The 14,394-nt window shown below is 32.7% G+C and overlaps 1 protein-coding gene across 2 annotated transcripts; it reads left to right on the top strand.

Moving 5' to 3' along the window:
• The first annotated feature begins 1,652 nt into the window (after positions 1–1,652).
• LOC100240812 (acyl-CoA-binding domain-containing protein 4) lies at positions 1,653–13,360 on the top strand. Of its 2 annotated transcripts, none has more exons than XM_010661325.3 (18): positions 1,653–1,995; positions 2,608–2,678; positions 3,323–3,386; positions 3,474–3,545; positions 3,703–3,897; positions 3,983–4,060; positions 4,952–5,062; positions 5,209–5,275; positions 7,365–7,426; positions 7,590–7,729; positions 8,363–8,489; positions 8,585–8,699; positions 9,355–9,443; positions 10,649–10,732; positions 10,824–11,009; positions 11,563–11,715; positions 12,389–12,448; positions 12,875–13,360. In XM_010661325.3, exons 1-18 carry the CDS (start codon positions 1,828–1,830, stop codon positions 13,055–13,057), a joined length of 2,025 nt encoding a protein of 674 aa, XP_010659627.1. In that variant the 5' UTR covers positions 1,653–1,827; the 3' UTR covers positions 13,058–13,360. The 2 variants fall into 2 exon arrangements, with proteins under 2 accessions (XP_010659627.1, XP_002284019.1); XM_002283983.4 differs by having other exon boundaries at positions 11,560–11,715.
• Positions 13,361–14,394: the final 1,034 nt, after the last annotated feature.

Here is a 14,394-nt window from a genome sequence, read left to right as displayed (position 1 = left end):
GAAAAAGTGAGTTTTCTCACTTGTGTCACAATATCCCTATTATTTACAAATATAATACCAAAAAATAATTTTAAATTTAATTAATGAGATATGATAAAATAAGATACTTATATTTTAGGATATCATATCTTATTTGATATAAAATACCTTAAGATATTAAATTTAATTTTATAATATCCTCGAATATTAAACTTAATGATATATTAAGTAGCATATTTAATGAAATGTGTTATTTCATATTTATATTTTATTTATAAAATAAAATAAAAATTATATATATAATTTTATTGTTTAAAATAAAAATTGTTTTACATTTTTCTATTAAAAATATAAAAAAATTCTTATGTTTATGATCAAATATTTCAAATTTATAAATAAAAGAAAATATATTATGATATTCTTTCCTTTATCTCTCGTCTCTTTCTTCCTTTTTTTCACATATATAGCACGTACTTAATATTACTTATTGTAAAAGATCTTTTGTTGCTTCTTATCCTATCATCAATCAAATTATAATATAGTGTGTTATCATTTATTTTATTTTATCTTCTCTTATATCCTATTAATCAAATATAATATTGTTATATTCTACAAGATCATAAGATCACATGCAATAATCACTCGATATCTCATACACAAATGTAGAATTACATTTAATACCATTTTGTAATGATTTACTTATTTTTATATAGATATTGTTTGCTTTTGATCCAAATGGGTTAATTCTCGTATAGTCGTTATGTCTCATGAGGTCACACGAACATTTATATGAACAAACTTCTCTTATATTACCAAGTAAATAAAGTTTAGCACTGGAATTAAGAATTAACTCTAATACAAAAGTCATTATAATAATTTTATCTATATTTTTTTGGGTAATATTTTGAAAAATTTTCACATTAAAACTTTAGGTGTCTTTTTGGAAGTATTTGGTAAGTGGGAACGGGGAATGGAAGACAAGATCCAAAGGAGTCATAATCATTGAGAAAAGAGGAATCAAAATCATAATATAGATAACAATGGTTTTTTTTTTTATATTTCCATTATAAAAAATAATCTAACCATACGAATAAATAGGAGATAAAATTAATTTTTTATTATCATTATTTATTCCAATATTTCACACATGACATTTGTGTAATTATTATTATTATTATTTTTTAAATAAGAGTCCATTTGGCCCTCTACTCGACTTTCCATTTACTAGTGCAAACTAAAAATATTATCCAAAACGAATCTTTACCGCATCTGAAATTCTGACTCGACCTATTGAACCTCAGGGGAAACTTAAGTCGAAAATCAACATGGAGTGATTTTATTAAAACTCATTTGGTCATATGACAACTCCTCTTTATTTTATTTTGTTTTTAAAAATTATTTCAAGAGAACAATGGTTAAATAATATTATAGATTTTTTATTTTTAAAAACAGATTTTTTTTTTAAATCACTCTCTCAAACATATTCTGATATTCTCTTTTAAAATTGATATGAAAATAATCAAATTCAAAATTAAAAAAGATAAGACGTATAGATTTGAGATCATTTCCTTCATCTTTTAATCAAATAATATTTTTATAAGAATTGCTTGCCCAATTTTGTCTGTTTCCGTGTCTATTTTGTGTGATTTTTGGGTTCGGAGTTTTCTTAATTTAAAACGTGGAGAGCACAAAATTGGGCAAAACACCAACGAGACAGAGACTTTACAAAAGAAAGCCCAATAGCCTATAAAAGGGCCAGGCCCAGAGCCCAATTGTCTCTGAATCTTCCGTTTCTCTCTCAAAACTCTTGCAGATCTGCAGAAAGAAGAGAGAGAACACAAGACGACGATGTCGATGGCCATGGCGAGGGCAAGCTCCGGCCTCGCTTATCCCGACCGCTTCTACGCTGCCGCCTCCTATGCCGGTTTCGATGGATCCCCCAATTCATCCTCCAAGGGCGTCAGCTCCAAGTTCTCAAACGACGTTGCTTTGCTCCTCTACGCCCTCTACCAACAGGTTCGCAAAGCGTCTCCAATTTTCGAATTTTTTGTCATGATCCACTATGAATTTGATGTTGTTTCATTGGTGGAGTTTTAATTTGGCGTGCATTGGCAGTTTTTAGCTGTGAATTGGCCGGATCTGGTTTTGTGGATTGGGATCTGTTAGTTTGGATGCCGAGAAATGTTGGGTATTATAGGGAATTATGTTTTAAAAATTTGGATTTCCACTGATTGGGATAAATATGGGGAAAGAGGAAAAGAATTGTCTGAACTGAGCCTAAAACGTATTTGGATCAAATGCGGATCAAGTAGAAACACCAGTGGACGCGTTATTTTCTGTTCTTTTTTTTCTTTTCAGCTTTCTTGGCAGCCAAGAAATGGTTAGTGATCATGGGTGGGAATTTTTTGAGATTGAAATTCTGGCGGGAATTGGATTATATATTTGTTTGCATGACAATTTAGGACTCGGTGTATTGAATTCTTTTTTCTATGGTTGTTGGATCTAGGTGTAGCAGTTGAAATCTCAGACATGTTATTAGAGAAATGTTGCTGAACAAGTGTCTGTGTTCATTGTTTTGATGGATTTGTATACCAATGTGTTTTCCCCGTGATTTAATTCTGATTGCAGGCTACAGTAGGGCGATGTACCATTCCAAAGCCACGTGGTTGGAATCCCATTGAACAAAGCAAGTGGACGAGGTAACTTTTCTATTTCAAAATTTTGATTTGCATGTTCCCAGTTGCCGAAATATATAGAGATGCTCGTTAAAACACATTGACAAGCTTGGGTCGATTCTTAACTGTGTGCATCCACTACAAGTGACTGGGCTGGCTGTGTATTCAATACGTGTAAACTTGAATCTGATTTCTTAGTCAATTTGGGCTCAATAGACAGTTACAAGCAGAGTAATGCTTAACTGTTACAAAATATAAAATTTTTCTTATTGAAATTTGGATGTTAGTTATTTATTTTCTTCTGAAAATTGAATTTAAGCCTGACAATAATACAGAATCGGTTGGCAAGTCAAAACTAGCCAAGCTTTGAACATTTTTACTTTCCTGTAGAATGTATGCTTTCATCATTGAGTTGTTGTCATTAGAATGAATTAATATTTTCTGTTTTTATTTATTTTTCTATAGTATTTTATTCCGGATGAATTATTTGCTCTTTCCTTAACTCGCTGCACTTTTGGCATCTTTGGGTGTGATATTTCACACAAAGAGTTGCATTTATAGGTTGCGCCAGGTTGCTTATTAACGATTCACATATTTGACTTCTATATCATAACACATCTGTTGATACCTTCTTGAGTTTTTCTTAAAGGCTTTCCCTGTTTATACAGCTGGCATGGGCTTGGAAACATGGCTGCAGCAGAAGCAATGCGGCTTTTTGTGAAAATACTGGAGGTCCATGCGAACTTAATATGAGATTCGTGTTTTTTTCATGTAATTTGGAACCTCAGTTATTCACTTCTGCTCTTTCTTTTTGAGTAGGAAGAAGATCCGGGGTGGTATTCAAGAGCATCTGACTTTGTTGCAGAGCCAGTGGTAGATGTGGAAATGAATGTGAGTATCCTGGAAATTATACATTCCTAACTTTACTCTTTTTGCCTTCGTAGTATTGATGATGATTTCTTATATCAGTGCTAGCTATGGATTCTGTCGTCATCCTCTCTCTTAGTTATTTATCTAAGTCATAACTGTGTTTATTTTTTGTTTATAGCATCATCCAAAAGTTGAACCAGTTACGGAGAATGGGAACTCTTTTCCTGAGACAAAGACTATTTCTCATGAAAATGGCAGCATGTTGGAAACTCAGGACAAGGATGTTGTCTTGGAGGGCCTTGGTTCAATTGCTGTCTATGATCAATGGATTGCTCCTTCAGTGTCTGGTCAACGTCCTAAACCACGATATGAGGTATTGGCCTGTCTCCTTTTTAGAATTTAATTGAATCCATCACTGTTTCCCTCCCTTTCTGAACAAAATTTTCTTGAATTTGCAGCATGGAGCAGCAGTTGTTCAAGATAAAATGTATATATTTGGTGGAAACCACAATGGTCGTTACCTTAATGATCTTCAGGTAGGAAAACTATTTGCTTAGGTGTAGAGAGAGCCTAATATGTAAATTTTAACACAGAAAACTATATGATGCATCTCAATATTTGTTAGCCAAAGGAGTGCAAAACATGTTACATAGGAGTGAGAAAGATGGTCACCTTGGTGGGAGAGGAGAAACCTATGTATGGTTGAAAGAGGGGGCGGGGAAGGCAGAGAGGCAAATATGAGTTGTGCGAAGGTGGACTGGTGGAGTGATTACATAAGTTGACTCCTGTTATTACAATTATAACCATCTACTTAATTTGTATCTGTGGAAATTAAGTGGTAGCATTAATGATGATGTGCAACAAAAGCAGGCTACATTTTTTGTTTTTTGATAGGTAAATAACAGATCTTATTAGTAAAGCCTAGAAGTGGCAAAAAAAGTACACACGAAGTGTACAAACTACCCCCAAGAAGCTAGGCAAAAAGAAAGACGAAAACCTTTCTCCTAACTAGACAAAAGCCACTTTATAAAATCAATCATGGACAAAGAATGATCCTCTAAATACACCCTACCCCAATTCACAAAAGTGTACAAAAAAGAAAGTTTTAAAGCTTGGTTGGACCGTTCAATGTCATTGAATACTTTTTCATTTCTTTCCTTACATAAGATCCACATTAAACAAAAGCAGGCTACATACTTCTTCTCATGTTATATCGGTCTAGTTTCTTAAGCTATTGCTTGGGAAATCTGAATTATAAATTCAATTCTTTACTGTTCAAAGAACAATGCAGGTTCTAGGCAGGCCTGTCTCTTTTGTCATAAAAAACCTTTTAAAAAAAACCTTATAATTCTTTTTAATCTTTAATTTGTATTCTTTTCATCTGGATAGTTAAGGATATAACTTCTTCAATTTGAGGAACAATGCAGGTTCTTGATTTGAGAAGTTGGACCTGGTCCAAGGTTGAGGTTAAGGCCGGGACTGAGTCACTGGAGTCACCATCTACTGTACCATTACCTTCCTGTGCTGGTCATTCCTTGGTTAGTATAGTTTTTCATTTATTTTCTAGATTTCTGGAGACAAAGTTATTGACCTTTGTATGCCATCCATGTCCTGAAATGCATTGTGCCAATATTGAAAATCCTCTTCTTGTGAAATCCATGTTCATATCTCTTTTTTTCTGTAGATACAATGGGAAAATAAGCTTCTCTCAATTGCTGGACACACAAAAGATCCTTCTGAAACAATCCAAGGTACAAGTCAATATCATTTTAACGTCCTCCTATTTCATACAGGATTATGTCACTTTTGCAGAAATATCATTCCAATAAAAGTTAGAACAATGTGGAACATTTTGATTGGGATGACTATTTTAAAGTTTTAGGGGAATTGAGGAAACACTGTGAGAATGTCAAATTTACTATTATCATTATCATTTGAATGAAAACTTCAAAGATAACTAACTAACTAACTGACTATATTTCATTTAGCAGTCCCCTCAACTGAAAAAAGAGAAATATATGTTTGACTTATAATTATTTTTTAATTATTTTGAATTCATTCATATTCCTCATGGATCAGTATATAATGTTTACATGGCACAGTTTCTTGTTTGAAGTTATTTCATGTTAGAGTTAGTTGATGTTTGACTAATGTTGTGAGGAGAGGATCTTTTCGTGCTTGTGTCTCCTTTCATAGCTAGGATTGTAAAAATCATTGAAGCTTTTAAATGCAAGTTTTTCCTTAATTTGAGGTGTAGATAAAATTAAATCTTTAGAATTTTTTACAGCTTGAATAAATCTTCACACTTAAATATTATACATGTTTATTTAATAAAATTAAAAATATTAATACATTTATATTTATCCTTATCTTGATTTGATATTATCAAGGATAAAAATGAAATATTATTAAATTTTTTAATTATATATGCTTTTTTTATAATTATTTTAAATGTTAATAATATAAAAATTATATATTCATGAAGTCATGTTGACATTATAGTTTAAGCAGGTTGAACCACCGGTCCAACCAATGAACTATGATCCAATAACTTTTCTAATTCAATGATCAGTCTGATTTTGAAAACACTAGCAACAATGAGTTGGGTCCATGTCATGTTAAAGAATATTCTAAAAATGTACTCAAGCCTAAGTACAACTTGTTAGCATTTTGTTATCTTTCTTGAAGACTACATGTTTGTTATAGGGGTAACATGCATGACACACCATGACACACATGATTTGTGTAATAAAAAGATTGGGTTGGGTCAGGCTATATCATGTTCAAATTGACATGTAGTTACCCTATAATATGTATGTTAATCCATTTGATATGATTGTAATCTATTTAACCCAATTAAGACTTTAACTCTATGCAATGAAGTCAATGTAAATTACAAGAACTCTTATATAGAAAACAAAAACTCTAAGAATAAAAAATGTTATATGAGCTAAACTGGTCAAATATGAGTTGTAATCATAGTAGCAACATAAGACTCTATTTAAACGAGTCATATATATATAAGCATGCAAACATGACACAATAAGTAAATAAGTATGATTGAAATGTCCCAACCTGAACATGATCTTTCTCATAAATGGGTGGGATAGGAGGTTTGACACTTGTCACAATTTGTTTGCAGCACTATTGGACTCGAATCAAACCCGCTAACTTAATGTCATTTTTGGGTTGCTTTGGTGAATTGTTTTAAGAATTGCCACCCCTACCCTGTTTGTAGTCCTTGGCCCCCTTTTTTTTTCATTTTTTTAATGGGAATTGAACCTAGAGCCTCCCATATTCCCACCCTAGCCGCTTGCCAAACGTTTCATCTAGGAAGTGTGCATCTACCAAAACTGGATAAGTATCACTTAGTTGGTGAGTTAGAATTGTAAAATACATCCATATTGATGATTAGAGGTTGGATTGCTTAATGCAAACTTAAAAATTTGCATTAGTTAAGATAATTTTTTTCTGCCAAGACCAAATAAATTTACTTGTTCAAATTAAAAGTATCTTGCAGTTTACATTTTAAAATTCCCAGAATATCACCCAAAAAAAAAAAAAGAGCTTAATTTAGGCAGTTTTGTCTTCTTGTTAACACAACACGTAAATTGCAACATTTTTTTGTGGCAAATATTTGTTTGGTTCTATAAATTATTATAAAGTTTGATTGCTGTATTGGCATTCATGTGATCATTGAGGTTGCTTCCTCTACTTAAATTGGGAAATATTGGTGGAATGTTCATATATTTTACTGAAATTGGAAAAACACTTTGTATTTTAAGCAACATTTTTTTTCTTCAGTTATAGCTTATTGCTTTTGTTGTTTTCTCTCCGCAGTGAAGGCATTTGATCTGCAAACTTGTACATGGTCAACCTTAAAAACTTACGGCAAGGCACCGGTATTTATTTATTCTTTCCTATATGCAATGATGAGAAAAGTATTGATGAACCTAATTCTAGCAGAAGTTGATGTTGATGGAATTGGACAATGCTCTGTAGAAGTTGAAATTAGTGTATATTGGGGTAAGTCACAATGTGATGACTATTATTTGTGCTTTGCAGGCGTCAAGAGGAGGTCAATCTGTAACCCTTGTTGGGACAAGCTTGGTCATATTTGGTGGACAAGATGCAAAGAGATCTCTCTTGAATGATCTACATCTTCTTGACCTAGAAACAATGACCTGGGATGAAATAGATGCTGTGTAAGTTGCTTTCTGTAAATGTCATAAGCTTACTTATTTGTCTTTTCCATTTTGTCTTGGTTTTGGAATACCAAAGGATTTACAGAAGCCATTCAGCAGATAGATTGCCCATAATAATGACAAAAATTTCCACGAAAATTTTTGTCATTGTTTCTTATGCACATTTTAACCATTCTATTTACTAATAAAAAAAAAAACTAGGCCACCATATTTGAGTTGTTCAATTAGTTTTATGATTTCCATAATTAAGATGTATTGTTATAGCAGTGCCCCTATAACTGCCTGCACATAATGAGGTTGATCCCAGCTATTTCTTTATCCAATATCCTGAATATATGTTATTCTCAAATAAACTTTTAATGAACTAAACAGCAGCATAATTAGAGGAAGTTTTGGAATATATAATGTGGCAAGAGGATGGAGAGAGGGCTACTTTAGGTAGTTCCTCTTCCAGCCCCGTAATAGAACAATTTAAGTTTTAATCATTTAGTCAAAAAATATTATTAAAGGTTGAGTTTATCATCTACAGTCATTAACAAGTGAACCCTTTCTTCCAACTGTTATAGAATGTAAAGATTAATATCAGGTTTAAATTTCAATTTCTAAGGTTGATTCTTCTTTGTTATTCTGTAGGGGTGTGCCTCCATCTCCAAGGTCTGATCATGCTGCTGCAGTACATGCAGAGCGTTACCTTCTTATCTTTGGTGGTGGTTCACATGCTACTTGCTTCAATGATCTGCATGTCCTTGATTTGCAAGCTGTAAGATAACTTCTGTATTATCTATACCTTTCAGTATTTGTGTTGTTGTATAATGGGACACTATTTTCATCCATTTCGTGTATTTGGATTTTTAGATGGAATGGTCAAGACCCACTCAACAGGGTGACATACCGACTCCACGGGCTGGACATGCAGGTGTGCCAGTTGGGGAGAATTGGTTTATTGTTGGTGGTGGTGATAATAAAAGTGGTATGTATCAAGCTTCCTGACTGCTAGCTAACCTTTATACTTTTCTCAAAATTAACTGGTGGTCTTGGAAATAATAAATATGTGGATCTATTGAAAACCATCATGATGTTCAGTTTTGCATTCCAGAAGTGTGATAGGAGTTGTAACTGCATCTGTTAGACTTCACACTTGTACCACGTAAATATCTACTTTATTTCTCTCCTCTTTTCATTAGAGGCAGATGATGCTATTTCTTCATAGATATATATTTTTTTTGATAGGCAATATTTCTTCATAGATATGTTCTACTTTAGTTCAAAAAGTGATATTATAGCAGTATCCTGGCCTGCCACTCCTGTGAGTATCCGGTTTAAGAAAGAAATAAGATTAAAAAAGGGATATGCATTGTAGGAGTTTGAATTAATTCTTGGAGCTGCACAATGAGGACTGCAGCAACCATTACATGATCTACTACACTATTCTAGATTGGTTAAAGCAGATTTCGGGACTGAAAATCCCAGATGCATTCATAGAAATTTCCTCTGCATTTTGCTAGCAAAGATGACTGCTTGTGAAGAAATTAAATATTTATACAAATTTTAAAAATCATCAAACTTCCAAAAATATTAAAACACTTATTAATTGGAATTTATTTCTTTCTTTTAACTTCTTGCAGGGGTCTCTGAAACTGTTGTCTTGAACATGTCCACACTTGTGTGGTCGGTTGTAACTACCGTTCAAGGGCGTGTTCCTCTTGCTAGTGAGGTATTCTACTTAATAGGTTAATGATAACATATATTTCATAATTCTAGTCATACCTGTAAGATGCAGAACATCTAAACTTGAGATACAATAGTTTGTAGACATATTATGCTATAAGAAAGCATGAAGTAAAAGTTAAAGCTGAAATGAACCTTCATAACAGTTTTATGCTACTTATAGAAATTATGGATGGTCTAGTAACATGTATATCAGTCAGATAAAGTGTGAAACTAATGCAATATTCTTAATTAGCTTCTTCAACATTAAGCATGTTTTGAAAGAATAACTTCTTTTGGACAGTTATACTGGTGAGGATAGATGAAGTAGACTGTGGAGTTTACTGATCTCCGAAAGAACGAATTTGCATTAAGTGTGAAACATTTTGGGGTTTAAAGGGAGAAGTAAGGACAAATATGCAATACTGTTTACCTTTAGTCTTATTTTCTTTTCCAAAATGATAAAAGGGATGGGCCTGGGAAGAACTTTAGAATCGTAACTGGCCAGGATACCTGTCTTCTCAAAACAGTTGAAACAATATAAATTGTGATGCCAGATCTAGGCAGAATGGGAATATGAGCCTTTGGATGATCAAACGAGAAGCTAGCCAGTTGGAGTTCGAGATCCAGTTTATTACCCACCTTTTATTGAGATTCTCATTAATTGTGTGAATCTATGGATGGCAAGACTGACTTGGATTTGCAAATATAGGACGAATGCCCTCACTGCCACTTCTTTTTGCTAGGACTTCATAGTGTTGAGGTAGAGCTTGCAGGCTGATGAAGGTATTCAGAGAGCAGTAGCAGTCTTTCTCCTGCAAAAACTACCATTTCTTTTTAATTGTGATTTGCTAGTGGTGAAGTACTCTTTGTCCTTCAATGATTGTTTCTCTTCTTAACAAACTACGTGTTGGGTATGCTGCAAATATCAGAAATAATAAAGAGGTTCAATTTTGGTGATGTTGATCCAACTGTTAAGTAGAACTTGTACTTTGCTTTTGCTTTGCACCTGCTATATTGTTTACATACATGCCTTGTCTTGTCTAATTTATAATGTTTGGGTCTGATTAAAGGGCAAAATGGATCCATGCAGTGGCACTAAATAATAAAGATTTATGACAAAGTCTTTTATATATGTTTTTTTTGCTGTGAAACTGCCTTCAACACAAGGCATTTAGCACTTAATCACTATCGGATTGTTTGCAATTGCAGGGCTTGAGTTTGGTTGTAGGCTCCTATAATGGCGAAGATGTTCTCATATCTTTTGGAGGATACAATGGGCGGTACAGCAATGAGGTTAAGACCTATATTTACTACTTTGTGTGCCTTTCAGAGTCCTGCTCGTTCCTTATCTTTATTATTTATTTATTCGTTTACTTGCTGTTAGGTCAACGTTCTTAAACCTAGCCATAAATCAAGCTTGCAAACAAAAATAATGGAGCCTGTGCCTGAAAGCGTTTCTGCTGTGCATAATGCTACTAATGCCACCAGAGATGTTGAGTCTGAGTTTGAAGCAGGTCAAGAAGGAAAAATAAGGGAAATTGTTATGGACAATATTGATTCAGAACCCATGGTAATATCTTGTTTCCATTTTCTCCTTTTTTTATTCTGTCATAATTGGTTGGACACTGCTGCTAAGATATCCTCCATCATATTGTTGGCATGCAAAATATACTGCTGATGGAGTTTGACCTGAATCATTCTCTCTTAAGAATGGTGACAATCATAAATTTATATTAACTGTAAAAGGTTTTGAATAGTTCATGGTTTTTCTTTTTTTAATTAGGTGAATGTAATTTTCATGAATGTTCTCAACAATTCTGTAGCTGTTCATTAAAGTGTTGAATTAGTCCCAAAAATTTCAGAATAAAAATATATGCTGTTTTTTTAATAGAAATGAATTGCTTCTCCCATTTAGAATTGCTTATTTGTTTATTTTTAATTGATCACAAATCGTATTACCTATTTTTCATCCGAACTAGCTTTCCAGCTTTGTCCACATGTTACAACTAGTTATCCAGTTGAACTAATAATCGTTGTTTTCAAATGAGTCCTGAATCTTTTATTTCTAACTATGCTTTCTAATTTATCCCTTCCCTCCTAAATTTTATAATTGTGTGCAGAAGATAAAAAATGAAGAAACTGGTGAAGGTCTTATTGCAACTCTGAAGTCAGAGAAAGAAGAGCTAGAATCATCACTCAACAAGGAGAAGACGCAGTCTCTCCAATTAAAGCAAGAGTTAGCAGAAGCTGAGACTCGAAACTCAGACCTGTACAAGGTAATTACTTCTGGTGTTTAATTGATATTCAGGGAGAAGTGTGCATTGTTTTGTCTTTGTACCTTTAGGCTCTTTTGTCATGTTGAAAGATACGATAGGAATCCTTTATTTATGACTACTGGATGTGATAGCGAAGAGATAGTTATTTCCTTGAGGGGAAGACTTCTGGCCATGTTAGACAAAAGATGAAAAAGAAATTGAAAAAAAAAAAAAATTGCTCCAAATTTTCGCAAGTACTTCCATCAAAATGATGGGCTTGGATGTATTATGAAAAGTTACATGACTAAGCAGTGATAATGTTTTAAACTGACCCTTCTTAAAGATTAATTTTCAATTGAGAATCGTTTCCATAAAAAACAATGGAGCTTTTTGTGAAGCTTTGGTTTCAAATATTGAATCTTGATCCTATTACTCTTTGTAATTCCTTTCCAATTTTCATCATTTTGTACATTAGGTAACTGGAATTTTGTCATTGCATACTGTTTTAGATATAAGAAAAGGATCCTAACAACTTGCTTCCAATTGTGGGAATGTTGAAATTACTAAGTTCCTTCGAGAGTGCAAATGAACTTGAATTACCTTCAATTTTGCTTGAAAGCAAGCTTCTCCTAACACAGAAAGTAGCTGTCCCTTCTAATAATATCTCCTTAACTTTTCTGTATTCACGTGGCAGGAGCTCCAATCAGTACGTGGTCAACTTGCTGCTGAGCAGTCAAGATGTTTCAAACTTGAGGTATGTGCTCAATCTTTGGAGCACCCGCGCCCATTTTGTTCTCAATCATTTGATTTATTACTCTATTTCAGCATAATTAGGAATTGTTTTCTGTCAAAGAAAGACTGTAAAGAGTTGTCATTGTTTGTACAATGTTAGAAATTACTTTCATAGTTACCCTAGGTTTTACCGGATTTACTCCGCTCTTACTGCAACGGAAATCAACTACATCCTACCCAGAAACCATTATTTCAATACTGGAAAACGAGAAAATATTTAGATCCAAAATGTCCTTTTCCTTTTTTCAAGTTCATGGCCGAGGTTTTAAGATTTCAGGTTGAACTCATCCTCCTTGATTTGATTTGATTTAATCTAAACCCCAAACCTCCTCAATGATTGTCACAATAAGGGTCAAGGTCATACGCTAATTAACTGTTGAACCAACAGGTGGACGTTGCAGAACTTCGACAAAAGCTACAAACAATGGAGACCCTACAAAAGGAACTTGAGCTGCTACAGAGACAAAAGGCTGCCTCAGAACAAGCTTTAAACGCAAAACAGAGGCAGAGCTCAGGTGGCATGTGGGGTTGGCTTGCTGGAACACCAAATGAAAAAGCCGATGATGCCTGAAAAATCGGTACCCTTTTGTTACACTAGAAGACACTTAGATTTGGTTGTCATCCATTATTTTTGGGGTCAATGATTTTTGTTGTCTTTTTTAACCCAGTTCTTTCCTTTGATAGAAAATAAGACATAGGTGTCTGCTGGCTGAGATGGGCTTTTTCTCATATGAATACATGTGTAAGTTTTTACTATATGTAGTTTTTGCATATGACACTCACAATTTTTATCTGTCTGTAATTGAATCCAAAAAATATGATTGAAGTATAGGCTTACCATTCGTACTCTGCACTGAGAGGATGATTTGAACAACTTCCCCAGTCTCTTATAATTCTTGTTGTTTTACCTCCTTTCATATTACCATTATGAGGTGATGGCACTATAAATTTCACTATGCTTTTATATTCTTCTTTTTTAAAATTTAAATTTCACATATAAATAGGTGCTATTAGTTTGATTTCACATATTTTAGCTTTAAATTTACCTTTTAAAAATAGTCATTTTGGAAAATTATTTTAGTTTCAAATTTGGAATTAAACTATCTATGCATTTAGGGCTATTAAGGAACTGTTTTTTAGAATAGTTTTTTGTTCTCTAAAACAAAAAACATAGAAAACATGTTTGATAACCAAAAAATATTTTCTATTATTGTTTTACCAAAATAATTATACAAATATGTGGAATAATTAATAATAAAACATTAGATACAAAAATTATTTTCAAAATATATTTAAAAATATTAAAAACATGTTAGAAGCATTTTGGGTTTTTAAACAGACTTTTGTTTTACAAAAATCAAAGATCGGTTTTCAAAAACTGTTATCAAAAACTATTTTTTAGAATTATTTTCAAAAACAGTTACCAAATTGACCCTTATATTTTCTTCATTTGGTTTTGCTTGTAAAGAATTTAAATAATCCAATTTCTATTTATTTTTTCTACATTAAACAAATTCCATATTTACTAAATTTAAGTATATCCACATTAACTCATCTTAATTACTTATTAAATTTAAGTCTCTAATCGTGTACTTAATGCTTGGTATCACATATAAATTTGGATGATTTGAATTCTTATTAAATTCAACTCTTCCTCTATAATTGATATAACTTACTGCCATAGTTAGTATAACATGATTGAGGTGAAATTTTCTCTTCCTTTTAAATGAAATTAATAAAAAACATAATTTAGTTTTAGTTTCTGTCCTTTTTTCTTTTACCCATATGAAATAATGATTTTATATTAATACAATTTATTCAAAAATTTAAATCCAGATATAGGGCATGTTTGACATCTGTTTTTTAGAACAATTTTTTATTTTTCAGAACAAAAAAAAAGAAAATATA

Source organism: Vitis vinifera, chromosome 14 (assembly GCF_030704535.1).
Source record: "Vitis vinifera cultivar Pinot Noir 40024 chromosome 14, ASM3070453v1".
Classification (NCBI taxonomy): Eukaryota; Viridiplantae; Streptophyta; class Magnoliopsida; order Vitales; family Vitaceae; genus Vitis; species Vitis vinifera.
Note: the sequence above shows the minus strand (reverse complement) of the source record. Positions and strands in the feature narration are given on the sequence as shown.

What these genes read in the sequence shown, in the direction of transcription:
- LOC100240812 (XM_002283983.4), top strand. Translation starts at nt 1,828, where the DNA reads ATGTCGATGGCCATGGCGAGGGCAAGCTCCGGCCTCGCTTATCCCGAC. An exon ending in GTCCTAAACCACGATATGAG is followed by an intron (nt 3,898 to 3,982) that starts GTATTGGCCTGT and finishes TTGAATTTGCAG; the next exon opens with CATGGAGCAGCAGTTGTTCA. An exon ending in GAAACTCAGACCTGTACAAG is followed by an intron (nt 11,716 to 12,388) that starts GTAATTACTTCT and finishes TTCACGTGGCAG; the next exon opens with GAGCTCCAATCAGTACGTGG.